The following is an 18,532-nucleotide window of genomic DNA, read 5'->3' on the forward strand; positions in this document are numbered from 1 at the left end:
TGCCTCTTCAGTACTCTGATATTCCTGTAGTCCTTGAATCCAGTCCTTGTGGACTGCCCTTACACCTTCCTAATGTTAAGTTCCTAATGAGCATCATTGAACTGTATTTAGTACTTTGTTCTTCAGAGCTTGCTCAGCCATAGTCACTCAAGTTCTCAAGGATCTGTCAAGGTTCTTATCTCCAAGCCTGGGAGACAGTTCAGTCTCCTGGCTTTCAGTCCGTTTCCTACCGACTGAGCTGAGCAATTGAAATGATCCGATGAGAAACAAACCTGGAGTTTCAAGTGAAACTCAGATATACTTAGGTTTTTGCTAAGTTAGATAAAATTGATGTAGTGAAGATCTGAAGCTAAATCAGCAGGCAATGGATAGGGTAAATTATGTGTCAGAATTAATGGAGGAGGAAAAATGTATTAATAGAATAACTTTCTTGTTTTTTTTTTTTTATAAAGGGACACTGGTTATATATTGTTAGTAGCTTATGTGGTAGCTAATTATCCTGAAAGAATTATTTTCTAGTATGCACATTATATTGTGTAGGAAGGAACTATTGTGTAGTGAATAATGTAATTTTTGTAGTGTAAGTATATTGGGAAGGGATTGTACAGCAGGACACAAGACAGATTTTATGGCTGCTTTTGTTCTATGCTTCTATTTTTTAGAAGCTGTACTGAGCAAAAATACTGTTTAGTACGTGAATGGGGTGGAAATAGTAGAAATCAAGGAATGAAAGCATATAGGTGGGTAACAGGCTGAATTCTAAAAGCTTATTCTTTCTGATATTTTTATCAATTTCTACTTTTTTTTAAATCAAATTTCCAAACCTATATTTTTAAACTGTAATAACATTTGAGGTTTGTATATTTCAATATATCAACACATTTACTATTTTAACATTAAAATAACAATATTATTAAATTTAATGATATAGCACTTCAATATACATTGCCTTTAATAATATAATTTCATATTTAATATATAAATATTTTATAATATTTTACAATTTTATTCCAATCCTAAATATATCGTATTAAAGTTTGTTCATATACGCATTAGTCAGGTTCCTTCCCTTCCTCAGGCTCCAGCAGTCTGACAGATGAGTCAAGGCTAAATTAATGAAGATTAATACTACTGGTAACTTTGAGTAATTATCTCATTTTGATTGTCCTGCTTGATGCATCTTGCATTGGCGTGAGATTACCGTCATCCTCTTGAATGTTGCAAAATGATGCTGTTTCATGGCATTGAGCACTTTAGGTACTCAATTTATTTATCCAGATAGTTACTTAATATTTAGACCGTGGTTCCTAAGGCTGCTGATGCCATAACCGATTCTCATGATGCTGTTCCAGGCTTAGGCGCGGTTGAAAAGTTTGGAACTTCTTTCTTTAAAAATGAAAAAGGATAGTAAAGAAGTGGCTTTTTCGACAAGTCCTGCATCAGGACTCATGTCCCACTCCTTGTCTGAGAGCCTGTAATTAAATCGCAGAATCATAGAATAGTTAGGGTTGGATCTGGTGATAACTGATCCAGTTGTTGTAAAATGATTAATTTAGATGCTCTTTCCTTAAGGTTTGTTAATGAATACAGCATAAGAATGCTGTAGTTCAAGTGAATTTAAGGAGTTTTGGGCATACTGCTGATTTATTGCCCTGATTCTGCAGCATGCTAGTGTGGTTCTAGGAATTTGTACAACACAATGTCTTATATCTCTCTGCCACACTTTAATTAGTCTGGAAGTTCAGAACTTTACATGGTGATTGTAGTTGACTTCACTTCATCTTATAAATACTTAGTCCCCCAGAGCAAGACAGAAATAACATTTCTTTTACCTTAGTGTTCCTTCATATTAGTGTATTGGATAGTTAGAAATTTTTCGTTTGTGCATAGATACCAGTGCTGGACAAATGTTTAAGACATGGGGAAAAATCAGGAGATAAAGAGAAACAAATGATGAAAGAAAAGAATTGTAAAACAGGTCTATCATTTTTTTCAGATTTTATAAGCCATTGTATACTGACTGCAGTGGTAATGAACATGAATGGATGATACCTATTTTGGTAGTTTCAATTTAAAAAAAAAATGAGGGAGGCAGTGAGCAATATTATTTTCATTCTATTTTCAGCTAGTAACTACTAGCTAGTATTCTGTTTTCGGCTCTGCTTTAAAATGGCTTGGAAGCGACATGCTGTCCTTCCTTCCCCCAAGAAGGTGAATGTGTTTTGATAGCCTTTTTTGAACAATTACTTTCTTGACATTTGACTGTCACAAAAAAGGACATTGACTGACACCAGAGGGAGCTGGATTCCTGTATCCCTTTTCTTACCGAAGGGTTAGTTGTGAATAGAGCCCTATGAGACAAGAGAAAAACTTGTGAAAAGAATAAAGTGAATAATATATTCCTTAATTTAAAATAAAAATATAGCCTCTTATTTAAATAAAAAAACCTTGTGCCCTGTTAATAAAAATAAATGCCAGTGTGATGGACTAAGAAGAGCAACTAGTAATATTGGAGAGAATATGATTTGCCTTTTGAAAATAACAAATTTTGGTACATTTCTGGTCAACTAAGCAAGGTTTGCGAATACAGTAAATCAGGTTGGTTTGTTGGTTTTTTTTTTTTTTTTTTACTTATTTTAGTTTGTGACACTGTGTTCAGTGTTATGACCTATAATCATGTCTTTGATAATCCATTAAAAAAATGAAGTAGAATTGACAAAGAATGCACACACAGATGGCAACAAATACTGCATTATAGATGATGTATACATATATACATTCACATGTAGTATTCTTTTGAATGCAAGTTGTACTAAAAGCAAACATCTTGCTTTGCTTGGAAAAGCATTTAGTTAAAATACGCTTTAGGCTAAATAAAGAGACTGCCAACAGATACGTAGGTAGAGATGTTATGGTTGGCATTTTCATGTTAACACTTAAAACACAACAGGGTATTTTTAATTTATTTCCCATTTGAGGGTTAGTGTTCATAAGTATCTGCAGATTATTCCTGGCAGCATGTTTGTGGCTATATGCAACATATGAAAGATTTTTGAGTCAGATATTTGCAATTGGAGCGTATTAATGAGGTAAGTGAATTATAAACCTGATAAAATGGTATAGATAAAACAAACTGTAGTCTTAAAACACACCTATTAAAGAGAAATGATGAGATTTTAGAGACCTGCAATTTGCTTTTAATTCTATACATTAAATTTTATACTTTATTTTAATATTAATTTGCATGTCTGAATATTACATGAGTTGTCTAATTAAAATGAATAATATGAATATATTATCTGAAGTACATTAATTTTGTAGTAAATGTATATTAAAAGTTTAGTAATCTTTCTGTTAGTGAATTAAATTTTTAAAGTAATTTCACTTTTCTGAAGCACTCTTAATAGGTTCAGTAAGTTCAGGTTGTTACAAGTGATACTAAATGCATCTTTGATTTACTTACTTGAAATACAAATCTCTTTCAGGGCAAACTCATTTGGCTGTCTTGAGGTATGGTTGATTTTTTTATTTACTTTTTTTATTTCAGGTAAATATGCTGAAGATATATTTGGTGAACTTTTCAATGAAGCACACAGTTTCTCATTTAGAGTCAACTCCTTACAAGAACGTGTAGATCGGTTATCTGTCAGTGTTACACAGCTTGATCCAAAGGAAGAGGAATGTAAGTTAACTCCTGCATTGAATTTTTCTTATTTTTGTCACCAGACACCACTGATACCTGAAATGGAAATAATAATAGTTTAAATTATAAGAATACAAAGCAAAACATTAGTAGAGAGAGGTCTGTTTGTATTTCTGCTGCAGGTTTCTTTTATAGCCTTGAGCATCTTTCTGAGCTGAACATTTTCATGGTTACTGAACAGTAGTGTTACCAATGAATTTAATATTAGTAATACATTGTTTGAATGCTTGGAGATAAGTCTTCACTCTTTTTTAACCTTCCTACTAATTCCCATGGGATGTAACCATTTGCTACATTGGGGTTTTGCATTTAATTTGTTACCATCTTATTTACTGCAGCTTATGAAGTTATAGTTGTACAGCTCCATTTACTGATGCAGTATGTCCCCTTGGAGTCTTCCTAAATAGCTTTAAGAACTATAAATATCGGTTAGCACTGAGAAAACAAGTAGTGCCGAAAGTCAGTCAGGTATGTCTCATGCCAATAAGACAAAATTTGTATGGGATTTTAATGATGCATAGGCTTTGTGATGACTGCAGGAACATTGACCACCTAATTTACATAAATTTGCATAAATGCCGTGAAGCTTTTTTGCCTTCCTGGATATCTGTTGGTTACATATGGAACTATGAAAGGCCTTGTAATCTAAAACAGGTTTAGGGTGTTCTAGACTATATGGCTAAAGCCTGGACAGGAGAGCAACATCCAATCAATGAAAAATAACTTCAGACTTGTGAGATCCAATGTTAAAGTATAGAAAGCTGTTTCAGTTCTAACTGTCTAGGTATAATAGTTACATGTCATTCAGGAGTAATTGTCAAACCAGGAACGTGGTCTTCAGGCTGTCTCTCTGTATGTTGCAATTCACTAATAACAAAATTTAGCTAAGGAAGTATTTTGCATTACATTAATTTTAGAGCAGGTTTCAAAAGACAGCTGTTCTCAGCTAGTAGCAGATTTTCCACGAAATAGTGACTTGCCCAAGGGAATTCTTACATTAATGGGATTTTCCAAGTCTCTTGACAAGTGAGCATAAATCATGTACATGCACCTCTTTTCCAAATTGTCGTGGTTTAACCCAGTGGGCAGTTATACACCACACAGCCACTTGCTCACTTCCCCCTGCACACCATGTGAGGGGGGAGGGAAGTGGAGAAAAAAAGTAAAATCTGTGGGTTGAGATAAAGGCTGTTTAATAGGACAGAAAAGGAAAGGAAAATAATAATAATAATTAGAATATAGAAATAAGTGATGCACAATGCAATTGCTTATCCCCTGCTGACCACTGCCCAGCAAGTCCCTGAGCAGCGGCCTCTGCCTGGCTTTACCCTGAGTTTGTGTACTGAGCATGCCACTATATGGTATGGAATATCCCTCTGGTCATTTGGGGTCAGCTGTCCTGGCTGTGTCTCCTCCCAGCTTCCCGTGCACCCCCAGCCTGCTCGCTGGTGGGGTGAGGTGAGAACCTGAAAAATCCTTGACTTAGTGTAAACACTGCTCAGCAACAGCTAAAACACCCCTGTGTTATCAACATTATTCTCAGACTAAATCCAAAACCAGCACTGTACCAGCTACTAGGGAAGAAAATTAACTATCCCAGCTGAAACCAGGACACCAATAAAATACCATGTTTACTATTGATTGGACAACTACAAAAATCTTTTCTATATACAGTAACAAGTTGTTAACTATTGTCATCTTGTAATAGCTGTAGTATTCCAGAGTGTTAATGTCATATCTGTGTTTACCCATGACAGCCTTGGTTTTTAGTTTATATCAAAGTGGGATATATGTTGATGCGGTGTTTCTAGTGTGGCAGCCATTCACATTTCAGGAAAATGGAGAGACCGTTTTGAGTCACTGAGTTAAAGCATCTAAGGATGTTGCAGGATAGCAAAGTGAAAAATTGTGCTTTCCTGTGTAAATGGGCATTGACAAGTTTGGCTGTAGGTGTCAGTGCTAAATATCCGTAACTATATAATGTTAGAGAATTGCTAGAAATATTTTTAAATAGTATGTAATTCCCACTGCACCAGATCAGTAACTTTTCATAGTACTGTGTATACTGAACTGTATAGCTAAAGAAAGGGACAGACACTGCAGTTAAAGACAACAAGGCTGAAAAGGTGTCTGCTTGATCAAGTTGAGTGGTTAAGTGTGACTTGAATCTGATACTTTGGATCTGTCTCCTACGCATAGAATAGCAGTGACTGCTAGTACTTCAGAGGAACACATGCAGTCCTCAGTCAGGACCTATTAAATTACTATCTTTATTAACCTAAGAGTATTCAGTCCTTAACCCAGTGTTCCTTATTCACAAACGTCTGCTCAAAATGAGTCACCAGATGAAGACAAAGGAGATGAAAGGAAATTTCATATTATATTTCCTTAAAAGTGAGGGATCAGGAAACTATTTCTCCTATTTGGGACTTGAAATTTAGAAATTCATCACAAATAGTTTTGTTTTAGACGTGATCTGGGCTAAAATAGCTGGAGGATGTTAACATATGAAGGTGTGGGGAAAACATTTGATTTTACCTTTCTTAACCCTCCATGCAAGAATGAAACAAATTTCAGTCCTTCTGCTTAGCTAACAGCATGTGTCAAATAGGCTGTACTTGTAAAATGAGTATCATTTGCTAGCTCTTTGCCAGCAGGCAGTAACAAGTTTTAATGTGTTCCTCTGGGCTCATGTCATTACACAAGAGGAAGAAATTAAGATTCATTTAAAGCTAAGTGGCATGAACAAAACCAGCGCAAATCAGATTCATTGAACAAGTTGCAGATACTTGACAAGATGTTTCTGGTAAAGTCAGAGTAATAAAAAGCTCTGAATGTTTTTAATAATCTGTATGTTTTCTCATTTTGAATTATTACAATATCTTTCTGAAATAATAAACCAAATAAAACCAAGGTTAGGATTGTATCCTAACTCCTAGTGCACAATCTTTCTGTCATAGAAGAATTGCTGTGAACTTTGTTTAAATTATTTGAATTATTACACTGTTTTAAAATTCTTGATGTCTCATAATTATTCATTTTTAATTGTAATAATTTTTCTACACATTTTATTCTTTTTATATACATGTATTTTTTTCCCCTCAGAAGAAATACTAAACTTGCATGTAGACAAAAAGAAATCCTCTGCTTTCCTTAAGTAAACTGACTTTTATTTCAATTGTGTAGGAAACTAGTCTATATGTATTCAAGAGTTATCATATCGGGGGTCTTTTTAGGACTGGGAAAACATTTTCTTGCTATGAAGGTGAACTAAGGTTGATAGTTTCAGTGTCACTAGAATGTAAGATATCCTCCTTATAGGTCAGAAAATAAACCCCAAGAGTATAGTTTCTTGGCAACTATTTTTAATTTCAGTATTTACTTTATAGTGTTACTAACTCTTTCCATATATATGCAAATTTTATAATAATAGATTTTTGTGAATTTACCACATCTTTGTGAATTTATTTGTGTCATTAAGCTTGAAGTATTACTGCAAGTAAATAATTTCTGTATAAATTTTAAAGTTTTTAAAAGAATATCCACTTTAGCCTTTATGTTGTTCTTTTTTGAAATGCTCATACACAGGACAGCTCTGATGTGCAGTGTAATGAAGTATTAGAAAACAGTTGTGTATCACTCAGAGATAAATGGTATCATGGCAGAAGAAGAATTCATAAACTGAGAGTTATGTGCTTATTTTGGTATTATTCTAGTGGTTCGTTAATATGAACTGCCTAATTCTATTTAAATCTCAAACTGGAGAGGATTTTCATCTCAGCAGCAGGGTATCAAGTTCTTGATTTCTACAGCGTATCGGTTGTAACTGTGACAAGCAGCTTAAAAAACTTACTGGCAGAAGTGCTATGGGTGAGCAGCCTTTCATGCTTCTGGAATCAAACAGTGTTGTGAATTGTATTTCAGTGGGCTTCTGGCTTTGAATACATGTGCTTTTTTTTTTTTTCCCCCTAAGCATTCTAAAAATACTGCTTTGTCATAAGAAATACAGTATTTCAGAAGTTTTGCTGGATTAATGCTAAAGAGAAATTTTACATTTTGCTATAGGCAAAAAAGGTGGCATCAGATGGGCGAAACCTAAAAGGCTTGACAGCTAATTATGCTCTATACTGCTGAAAATGGGAGACTCGATCAACTTTCCAATGACAATACTCAATCTATTACAAGACTTAAAAGGAGAGGGTAGTAGATCCCATTTTGAAGGCCAGCTCACTTACTGTCTCTAGCCTCTGAAGAGGAATTTGGTGATTTGAGTATAAATGTAATCTAAGTTAAGAACAGGGACCACATGAAAATTAGGTCATGACCTACACATGTAATATCTTAATGTGGAGAACAGCAGTACTGCCAGTTCATTCATAAGAATTTTTATCCCCAAAGTTAAATAAAGAAAAAGATGGTTCAGTCATATAGAAAGTAACTTTTCCTGGCACATCTCCATGTAATGAAAGTTGGATTTCGGTATGCCTCCCTTTCAAAGATCTGTGCAGATGGGCTGAGCTCCAACTGCTCTCCATGCCTTTTCTCCCATTTTCTTATCACTCAATTCAATTTATGGGTTATTTATTAAGTAAATCAGTTTTAAATTAGTGTGTCCAAGGCTTAAGAGTTCAGTGGTAAAGCCATGATAGCATAATTTGTATTTTGTGTGGAAGAAGAGGGATCTGGACAAAATGTCATTTGTTAAATAATGTGGCAGTTCTGTTGAGACCACACTGCTTGATGCAGCTGGGTGATTTACATCTCCCCTAATGGGCTGCTCTGGCCTCTCTGGTTCTGTGTGCTGCATCTAAAGCAGCTTCTGAGTCCTCTTAAAATTACTGCTCTAACATTTACGTCCTCTCTTTGTTTACCTGTAATTAAGGTACACACATTCTCTATCCAAAGAGTACTTGAGCTGGTTTGGATTTTTATAAATAGATATTTCAGAAAATTTTAATTTCTTGTTAGGTTGTTTTAGGGACAACCTAAAAAGGGGAGTGGTTCCAGCAAAATAAGACTCTCTGCTTAGCACTACTATTAAACCTGGAGCAATCAGGCAGGGCAACATAATATGTGTGTACTTGTAGGCATTGTTGAAGTGGATAATCATTAAAAAAAGAAAATATATAATGTGGAAATCAGACTTCAAGATTACAGCATCTGCAGGAACTGAAATCTTTATCTGAAGAGAATTTTCAAACAACCCCCCAGTTAATTACCTTTAATTGGAATCTTATGACAAAGTTGCTAATTTGATATTGTCATTCTTCCTTCCCTGCACTTTTTAAATTGCTGGGCAAAATTTTGAACAGAGAAAGGGAACTGTGGACAACTGAGTCCATTGACTTGTATATCATTTCCTGTAGTCATTCAGTTCTGCCAGGAGTCATAGCTGTGGCATTCAAGATGTCATGGTCTTAAAACTTGTCAGGATGAAATTCTGACAGCGAAGTGTCGAGAGCTCTCCATTTTAAAAGGAATATACATTATTTCTTCATTTGCCATCTTTAGGAGAACTGTAATTTTCGGCCTAGAACCTCTTCATAAATTGTACATTGGAGTGAGTTTAAAAGAATAAAAAAAAAAAATCTATTAACAGTTTTTTTTCATCTGATGAGGCAAAATTAATGTAATTTTTAATATCCTTGAAATGTAAAAGTAGCTACTTTCTGTCAGTATGCTGATGTGCTCCATTCCTGACTTTTACTACAATTGGGTTGCAGTTTAATGAGAGGTTTAAGGGGAAGTAAAATGTTATTATATATATATATACTACAGATGTGCTCTTTAATTTAATTTGTAGTTCAGGCAAAAGAAACCCAGTTATTGTAGCATGCAATTTAAGGGTTTTTTTTTCCCAGTTCACTGCTGATTACAAATGAAAGCATACTGGCAGATTTTTTCAAAACCAAATATACAAAAGGTTGGTAGTTTAGCTTTCTGACAGAGAGACAGAAATAATTTTTAATTATGTAGAAAATATTGCTGTGTACAGAAAGTTGGACTGGCTGATATAATAGGTCTTTTTGTACAATCCAAACAACAGACACAGGAAAGATAAAATGGCATTTATTCAGTTTGTCGAATTAGTTTTTAACTTACATTGTGAACGTCTTAACATTTAAGGAAATCACTCCATTTTTCATTCATTGCAGTAAACCCAAGTGGTGTAGCAGATGGACTTTCAGGAAAAAGTATCGTATGAAATTTAGAATCTTGGACTATACAAAGGTTTTGGTGCTAGTTAGGAATTAGGCAACTGGAAGCTTAAATGTGCCAGCATCAAGTCAAATGCCTGCAGCATTTACAGCTCCTCCTTCAGTGTCTTGTCTCTTCTCACACCTGAATTCCTACATCCAGTTTGTCCTCTTGCTGTGCCAGGTTGTCAGTGAGCCAAAGCTGAGTGGCTGGATGACCAGCCAGGTTTTCACATACATTGCCCCCTGAGGTGGCAAGCCACAGAGGGCTTCTGTTTCTCAGCCAGCTGGCAAGTTAAACAAATGGCTTTGTAAGCCAAACCATTCACGGCCCAGGATTACATTGTGCTTGCAGCATGGGATTTACCTGATCCCTGTGTGTATGTGAGTTACATCAGTATCATGATTCTCAGTATGGCTTGTGCCATGTCCTCTCACTTCCTTAGCAATGTTGTCCTAATGTTGTCAGTTGTTTTGAAATAATGGCATGCTTTTCAGTGAATACTGGTGTTTAGATATCAGTGCAGCAAATTCTGTTAGCTGTTTGAAATTCTACAGCATATGTTTTCTGTGAAGACCTTTTCTTTGTAGCTTAGCTTTATAAAGAAAGTGATCTACACTTACTGTTGGGAGTTGGTTGATTATCCTCAGGTGTGTTACTCTCCTTGTATATGCTTTCAGAAAGTGGAGATTTAAACAAGAAAATGGATATTATGAATTAGACTGGCTCTGTTTGAGTCATGGAATGGTTTGGGTTGGAAGGCACCTTAAAGATATCTTGTCCCAACCCCCCTACCATGGGCAGGGATGCCTTCCACTAGACCAGGTTGCTCAAAGCCTCATTCAGCCTGGCCTTGAACACCTCCAGGGATGGGGCAGCCACAGTTTCTCTGGGCAACCTGTTCCAGTGCCCCACCACCCTGAAGAGATTAAGGACTGCTAATAAAGAGTTAATAGAACAATGTAGGTCTCAGTAATACGGTGACACATACTCTGTGAGCATTTTAATATTAAAACAACTGTATTTATTGGAGTACATTTCATTTGCCTCATTGCCTTAAGAATGCACACAGGTTCAAAGAGAAGTATACTAACTTTCATTTTTGTTGGCATAGTCTCTAGTAAGTGACAGTCGCTTTAAAGACTTGCAGGATTACCAAGCAACTCTGAACAAGTACATTTGGTAAGATTTGTAAAACCAACAACCTGCAGGTAAAACAGCTGAAGTACAAAAGAATCTAAGACTAGGGTTTTAGATGAGGTAAAAACTGCTTCTTCTAGTTGTGAATAACCTATACTTCATGACAGGTACTAAATATGTAGGGTTATTTATGGGTGCAAAAATACCTGGAGAAATTGGGAGTTCTGGCTGACATTCATATATAATACTTCTTTCACATACTTAAAAAGACTGCTGATAAGCTAATTAAAGGTATTAAAAGGAATGAAAGACACTGTAATGAAACAGAACCTTAGGGTAAAAAGGAGGAAACTTCTCCATAAACACAAAACCTTGCCAACAGTAATAAACTTCAGAAGCTGAAAATCAAATAAATCCCATCTTTAGCCTCACAAATGATGCTGCCAATATGCTTAGGTAAGAAGATAGAACATTCCATGCAATGCAAGCCCTCTGGAAAAAATCCTGCCTTCTGCTGCTTTGTGATCATACAGTAGAAATCTAGCTCTGTGTGTACGTGTGTATGTTACGGGAACCAGAGTAAAATGCAGCTTTCAGCTTAAACAGATGCACTCTCTTAAAAAATAGTTGATGAAGGCCCCAGTGATATGGGAGAGAGGGGATGTCCTCTCATCTTGAATAAAGTGGCACTACTACCAGCCTGTTTGTATAAAATAAACATAAAAATACTCCTAACTACTGTGCTTAAAAACTCAAAGTGTCTCACCTGAATTGAACAGAGAAGACTCATCTTGATTAAAGAGTCTGATTAAAACCAGCGTTTGACTCGTTTCATGTATCGGAACACAGTATCACATCCCATTCAAACTCACTGATAGCAGTAGCATAAGCTTAAGTGATCTGGTTTGACATCTCAGTGGGCCATCAGTGGAACTGCTACCCACGTGTAAGGAATGCAAAGTTTGGCTTGCTGGTAGCGTAAAGGTAAAATCTATACCTAAAGATAGAGAGTAACTTTTTAGTACCAAAAGAATTGTGAAAAGGAATTAGTAAATGTTGTTAGGTACTTCTGAACTACAGAATAATATTTTATAGCTACAGCAAGCAATTTGTTGAACTACTTTGGGGAGACAGAGCTCTGATACCTATCCATGTGAGCAAAAATTTCCTATGAAGCTAAATGGAGGATAATGTAAAATAACCCTGATACTGGTGCTAGATGAATTTATATCTGCTGTAAAATTTGAAGGATACTAGTAGCAATGCTTAATATTTATATTCCAGTCAGTATTATGCAGTTCCAGATTAATCCAAATAATAAGCCATTTATGATTATTTTTTTTTAAACGGCAATGTGCCCTTTCAGTGTCACTGCAGGACATTACAATGAGGAAGGCTTTCCGGAGTTCCACAATTCAAGATCAACAGTTGTTTGACCGGAAAACTCTGCCTATTCCTTTGCAAGAAACTTACGACATTTGTGAACAGCCTCCTCCGCTTAACATTCTCACTCCTTACAGGTTAGTAAAATAAAATGAATCTAAACTAATTTCTAGCTTATTTTATGTAATAGAGATGCTATATCCAGGCACATTGCTCATGTTGATTAGCACTTGAATATTTAAGGAGCAGGCTGGAAAACTGTAAAGGTGCTGGAGGAATACAGGCAGCAGAAGACATTATAAGCATTAAAACTTTACTTTACTCAGACTTCACCCCAGCATAACGATGGTAAGAAAAAGACATTTTTATTGCCTGTATTTATGGAGCTGTGTAATGCTCTTGGATGCAAAGCAAAGAAAATAAGCAGTTAAGCATATAGAAAGAAAGCTCTTTAATGGAAATGTTGTTTGCTGTCCCAAAGTCAATTTAAATCATTAGTTGGAACCAGAGCAGCCGCACAAATTCACACATTGTTTTAAGAGCAAGATTTGAGTCACTGGAATGGGAGTTCTCTGATTCACGATACTCTTTTCATCTGCAGGTTACATTAAAGTTCCTTTTCTAAAATCAGGACCTTGAATAGAGGGAAAGCTAGTAAAGAATAATGGCGCAGGAGGTCAATGTTCATCTTTTTACTGTTCTTCAGTAAAATATTTCAGGGTCTGAGATACTAGGCCATTCCCTAATGTTTGGATTCGTGTGTTGTCCAATAAATAATATGCTGTGTTTGCATCACTGTATTTCAGGGATGATGGAAAAGAGGGTTTGAAGTTTTATACAAATCCTTCATACTTCTTTGATCTGTGGAAGGAAAAAATGCTGCAGGACACTGAGGACAAAAGAAAAGAAAAGAGGAAGCAGAAGGTACGTATGTGAGTTTTCTATAGCTTCTGGTGTTTCTTCCTTGAAAGGGTTTGCTTGCACATGTAACACTTTTTTGGTTATGCAATTAATAACAATCCAAACTTCACAGAGTCATCTTCATTCTAAGAAAACTACTTGTATTCAATTCTGTCAACTTTAAGAAATAAATATTTAATAATTAGTAAAATAATATAGAGGGGCCTAGAGCTTTCATGCTGTCCTAATGTAACTAACATCAGGCTTGCCAAAACTTTTAAGTTTTCTAGCAATTGCTCAGAAAGGAGGAAAAAAAAGAGGAATACAGCAAGAATAAAGAATTTCAGTGGAACCTTTTTTTATAATGCAAAATTCTGAAAATCTCACAGGTGAAAAATCTTGAACAACATTCTAATAGGTATGTTTCCTCTAAAAAAAATAATAGGAATCGAGCAATATGTTTATATTTTTTGAAAATGTTCCAAACACTTTTGCAAAGGGAATCTACTTTCTTGTTCTGCCATTATTATGTACATTTCAGACACAGAGACAGTAAATGTGTCAGATTTATTCTTTCAGACTTAGAATAAAACCCTACCTATACAGTTATTTTTCTCTGTATTATTCAGCTAATTTTCCACTACACTGAAGTTTTTTACAAGTCATTTTGCTTTACATATATTTAGACTGAAAGTAAATTTTTCTTGCACTTGAATTGGGATTGGTTTTCATTATTTTGAAGCAAATGTTTAAATGCGGCTAATCAGAAAGCACTGTCTTAGCTGTCAGTTTTGTTTGCACAACTCTCCTACAGCAGAAAAATCTGGATCGCCCTCATGAACCAGAAAAAGTGCCACGGGCACCTCATGACAGACGGAGAGAGTGGCAGAAGTTAGCCCAAGGCCCGGAGCTTGCAGAAGACGATGCTAACCTCTTACATAAGCACACTGAAGTTGTTAATGGCCCAGCTTCACATTTTGAATCAAGGTCCCTTTTTATTATTTCTGTCCTTTATTAAGTACAGATATTCATACAGCATGGTGAACAAGTCTGAAAAATGGTAAATGATGAGATGTTACTGCTATTCTTGAGATGTACTGGAAATCACTGATTTAGCTCAGTCAAACCTCAGTAGTTACTATCTTGTTATTTTTAATAGCAGTGTGTATTCTTGGAATTCATTGTATCCTTGAGGATGTGTTGTCTGCATTTTGAAGAAGGTGTAGTGTCACTGTTGCAATCTTGCACCCATGTGTGTCACTACATTCAAGTCTTGACCTACAAAATGCCTGTTATTCCAGTCTCTTGATTTTAGTGCAGCAGACACTGGCAAGACTATATGGTGGGTGTGATGTGAACAAACGTCTTCTTGGAACTCAAATGAGAATGCTGTGCTTCTCTTTACTCTTGAACAAATCCAAGATTTGATTGACATTTCTGCTTATACGCTATTACAGAATCAAACCTGTTGGAGTCTCATTTCACAGTACATATTTGCTGGTGGTTAAAAGTAGCATTTCACATGGTAAACACCTGCTGTGTTTATGCTTCTGGTGTTTGTGCAAAACCAAGTCCATTTTACCAGCCAAGAAATGTCTGATAGGAAAGAGGGCTGACAAGTAATACAGGAGTCTTAGGGGTATGTTTCTGAGGGTTGGTTGGTTGGTTTTGGGTTTTTGTGTTTTTTTTTTTTAATTCCAAAGTATTCATTGTCCTCCAAAAAAAGTTGTATTTTTCCCTTATCCTTTTCTGGCCAAAAGCGCACCCTAAGAAAGTATTTTATTTAGCTTTGTAAGGTCTTCAAACTAACTTAATAGTGACAGTGGATAATTATGATAACTCTAGGTTTGCTGTCTGAAAAATGGGAAAACCTGCTTATAGAAAACTTGGCTCAATTCAGAAAATGAAATGGACTCACTGCATTTCGCTCAATAGGGTACAACTCAAGTTGCGGTTACAAGCATTTTAATGGAAACAACTTTATAGTGTCTTATCTTTGTAAGCTGCTGTGTCACACTGTTGGCAGAAACATATGCTTTCCCCCTGTCCTTCTGTTGCGTTGTACATCAAATTCCATATATGCTGTTGCAGGATACATACATGTTGCAGATTCCCCATACTTGTTGCAGGATTCCTTTTATGTCCAGGACCCTGTCTGAAAACTTGATTATCTCAGTACTTATGCACTTAGGTTGTAGTGTACTACATGTGCAGAGCAGGTTGTTCAGATACAAAACAGCGCCATGGTTTTTCACCCCTGAAAAATTTAATAGACCTAGATACTACAGTGGTGGCAGTGTATGGAAATGTAGAGTATTACTTTACTTTTTGCAAAGAGAAATCTTTTTGAAATCTTTGCATACTTGAGAATTTCCTCACTGATCAGGACTTGACATGTTTCAAAAGTTGTCATTAACAAGAAAGTTAAATCATCTTTATTTGCTACTACTATTCAATAATAGATATTTAGATTATCTTTCTTATATTCATTGCATAGCTATAAAGTATTAGGTCTTGAAGTAATGAGTTCTCCGTATGTCTTCTGACAGAAGTTCAGGTAATTATTCAGTTGTTAATTTTACTGTTCTAACATTGATGAGTGTTTCATGAATGTTACAAAAGAATATAGTTGCATATATATAGGGATCAAGGAGAAGAAACAATGAGTATAATTTCTGTTTCATAATAGATTCTGGTATATGTATACTTCTGATTGTATTGCTCTATTTATTTAACTCAAAATAGTGTGACTAATAAACACTAAGATCACACACATACTATAGAAGTTGTGTGATATACCTGTCAAAATCATTAAACTCTTGAAGCTGCTAGAAGCAATAGCATAGAAAGTGGGATAAATTATTAAAAAGCTATGAAGTACAATATGCAGCATTGATGCAGAGAAGATACGTGAATACAGAAATCAAACTGAAGTATTGAACAGTAGCTCAGGGTGCTAATACTTGCTTTTACTAAAGGTTAGGTTGGGTCATTTTTCACTGTTTTCCTACAGATCTCAAGCATATGTGGACCATATGGATGGATCATATTCACTTTCTGCATTACCGTACAGCCAGATGACTGAACTTCTGAACAGAGCCGAGGAGCGAGTGTTGGTCAGACCACATGAACCACCACCGCCACCCCCGATGCATGGAGCAGGAGATGTGAAACCTGTGCCACCTTGCGTTAGGTACCTGCAGATTTATTGGGGAGTTTTAGTTTTCCACCACCCCGCTAATAGTCATTAGTATTATTCCCATGCAGCTCAGGCAGGACACACGTCCTGGGGACAGTCAGTTGACAGCCCTGATACACGGGCAGATGCAGGCCCATATAGGAGTTGGAGAGAAAGGTTAGCATCTAAACCCCCTAGGGTGCCATTGTGGAGACCTTGCCATTAATATTGAGACTGTGTCACCTTCTGAGCTATATGCATGGAAAATATTTCTGTGAAAGATGTTAGAATCTCAGGATATAGCTTTGGTATTTTTGAATTGAAAATCTGAAATTTGTACAACAGATTTGTGTTTCGGCCTACATGAAAGGAAGCATATATGGCTGTAAGACAGCTGTCAAAACTGTATATTTATCATATTTACTAAATTGCAAATGCCTTTTTTATTTTTTTAATTCCCCTTAATGTTCTTATTTTTTTATTTCGCTGTGCCTTTCCAGGAGTGGATACATAGTTAAAGTATTTTCTAGACTGAGGCTCTGATTGTCACTCCCGTGTTGTTTTATACCCAAAATTTTACTTTATGGTCAGGTACTTAAAGCTCAGAGTAGGGGACAGTTAATTCAGACATGGTTGTTGCAATCAGCAAGATGTGTTAGAAAGAATGTCTTTTTACTGTTCAGAAGATTATACACAGAAATGCATAACTCTTTAGAGTAATTTTCCACAGCAGCTGAAAGAAATCTTTTAGTGGTCTTTCAAGAAAATAATTCTCCTGTTCCCTTTTGTTTTATTCAATTTACCTGCTCATTGCACTATGAGTATCTAGCATATAAGTATACCTGTCTGTACATAGAATCGGTGACCTTTGATATTAGCCTCACTCATATTGTCATCAAACCTTAAAATATGTATTTTGATGTAACTAATCCTCATTGCCTGTACTGTTCTGTTTTTAAAGTTCTGTGAATCAAAGCAGTTAACCAACCAGCAGTTCCCTTACTTCAGAAAAATTATTTGGACTTACTTAGAGATGGGAGGAGGGAATTACACTAGTATAGGAAACCTTTGGTAAAGATGCAGGTTTGCATAAGAGCTTAACTCAGTTAATAGCTGAATTTGAGCAAAGGCCTGGTGGAAGATTGATGTATATTTCATACTGAGAGTTTGATTTCCTTCTCTATGTTATAAATACCTTGAAATCATCATAGTATGTAATGCTCTTTAATGCCCAGCATTTAATATTCTTAAGTTGCAGAAGTGAATCTACTACTTTGTTGGTTTTGTTTCTGTAATTTTTTTACACTCTCCAGATCTAATAACTGTCCCGTTGTTCTGTGTTTCAGTTCTACGACTGGCTTGGTAGAAAATCGTCCTCAGTCACCAGCAGCAGGCAGAACACCAGTGTTTGTGAGCCCCACTCCTCCTCCTCCACCGCCACCACCTCTTCCATCTGCTTTGTCAACTTCTTCACTAAGAGCTGCAATGACTTCCACCCCTCCACCCCCAGTTCCACCTCCTCCACCTCCTCCCACAGCTGCTCTGCAGGCCCCAGCTGTGCCACCTCCACCAGCTCCTCTCCAGATAGCTCCTGGAGTCCTACATCCAGCGCCACCTCCAATTGCTCCTCCCCTAGCACAACCCTCTCCTCCTGTCACTAGAGCTGCCCAGGTGTGTGAAACTGTACCAGTTCACCCAGGTCCTCCACAAGCTGAAGTACAGGGACTGCCTCCACCACCACCACCTCCTCCCTTGCCGCCTCCTGGCATTCGACCCTCTTCTCCTGTCACAGTTGCAGCCCTTTCTCATCCTCCTCCTGTTCTGCACCCTCCTCCTACAACCATTGTCCCTGGCCCTCATGCTCCCTTAATGCCCCCATCTCCACCATCCCAAGTGATTCCTGCACCTGAACCCAAACGCCATCCTTCAACTCTTCCTGTAATCAGTGATGCTAGAAGTGTTCTGCTGGAAGCAATACGGAAAGGTAAGGTTTGGCTATTAAGGGGCAAAAGGAATGGTCTCAGCCACTT

At 36.5% G+C, this 18,532-nt stretch overlaps 1 protein-coding gene across 6 annotated transcripts in view; it reads left to right on the forward strand.

The window, feature by feature from the left end:
• WASF1 (WASP family member 1) overlaps positions 1-18,532 on the forward strand; it is an 88,160-nt gene that overhangs the window by 67,938 nt on the left and 1,690 nt on the right. For 5 of the 6 annotated variants that reach the window (XM_062632526.1, XM_062632527.1, XM_062632529.1 and 2 more), the window contains exons 3-8: positions 3,548-3,682; positions 12,408-12,561; positions 13,231-13,348; positions 14,139-14,311; positions 16,338-16,517; positions 17,849-18,486. In XM_062632526.1, the coding sequence (XP_062488510.1) occupies positions 3,548-3,682; positions 12,408-12,561; positions 13,231-13,348; positions 14,139-14,311; positions 16,338-16,517; positions 17,849-18,486 (1,398 nt within the window). The remainder of the gene's footprint in view (positions 1-3,547; positions 3,683-12,407; positions 12,562-13,230; positions 13,349-14,138; positions 14,312-16,337; positions 16,518-17,848; positions 18,487-18,532) is intronic. The other variant, XM_062632531.1, reaches the window with a different exon arrangement.

The sequence above is a fragment of the Pezoporus occidentalis genome, unplaced genomic scaffold (assembly GCF_034315485.1).
Source record: "Pezoporus occidentalis ecotype Australia unplaced genomic scaffold, CSIRO_AGI_Poc_V1 ctg39, whole genome shotgun sequence".
In the NCBI taxonomy this organism is placed as follows: Eukaryota; Metazoa; Chordata; class Aves; order Psittaciformes; family Psittacidae; genus Pezoporus; species Pezoporus occidentalis.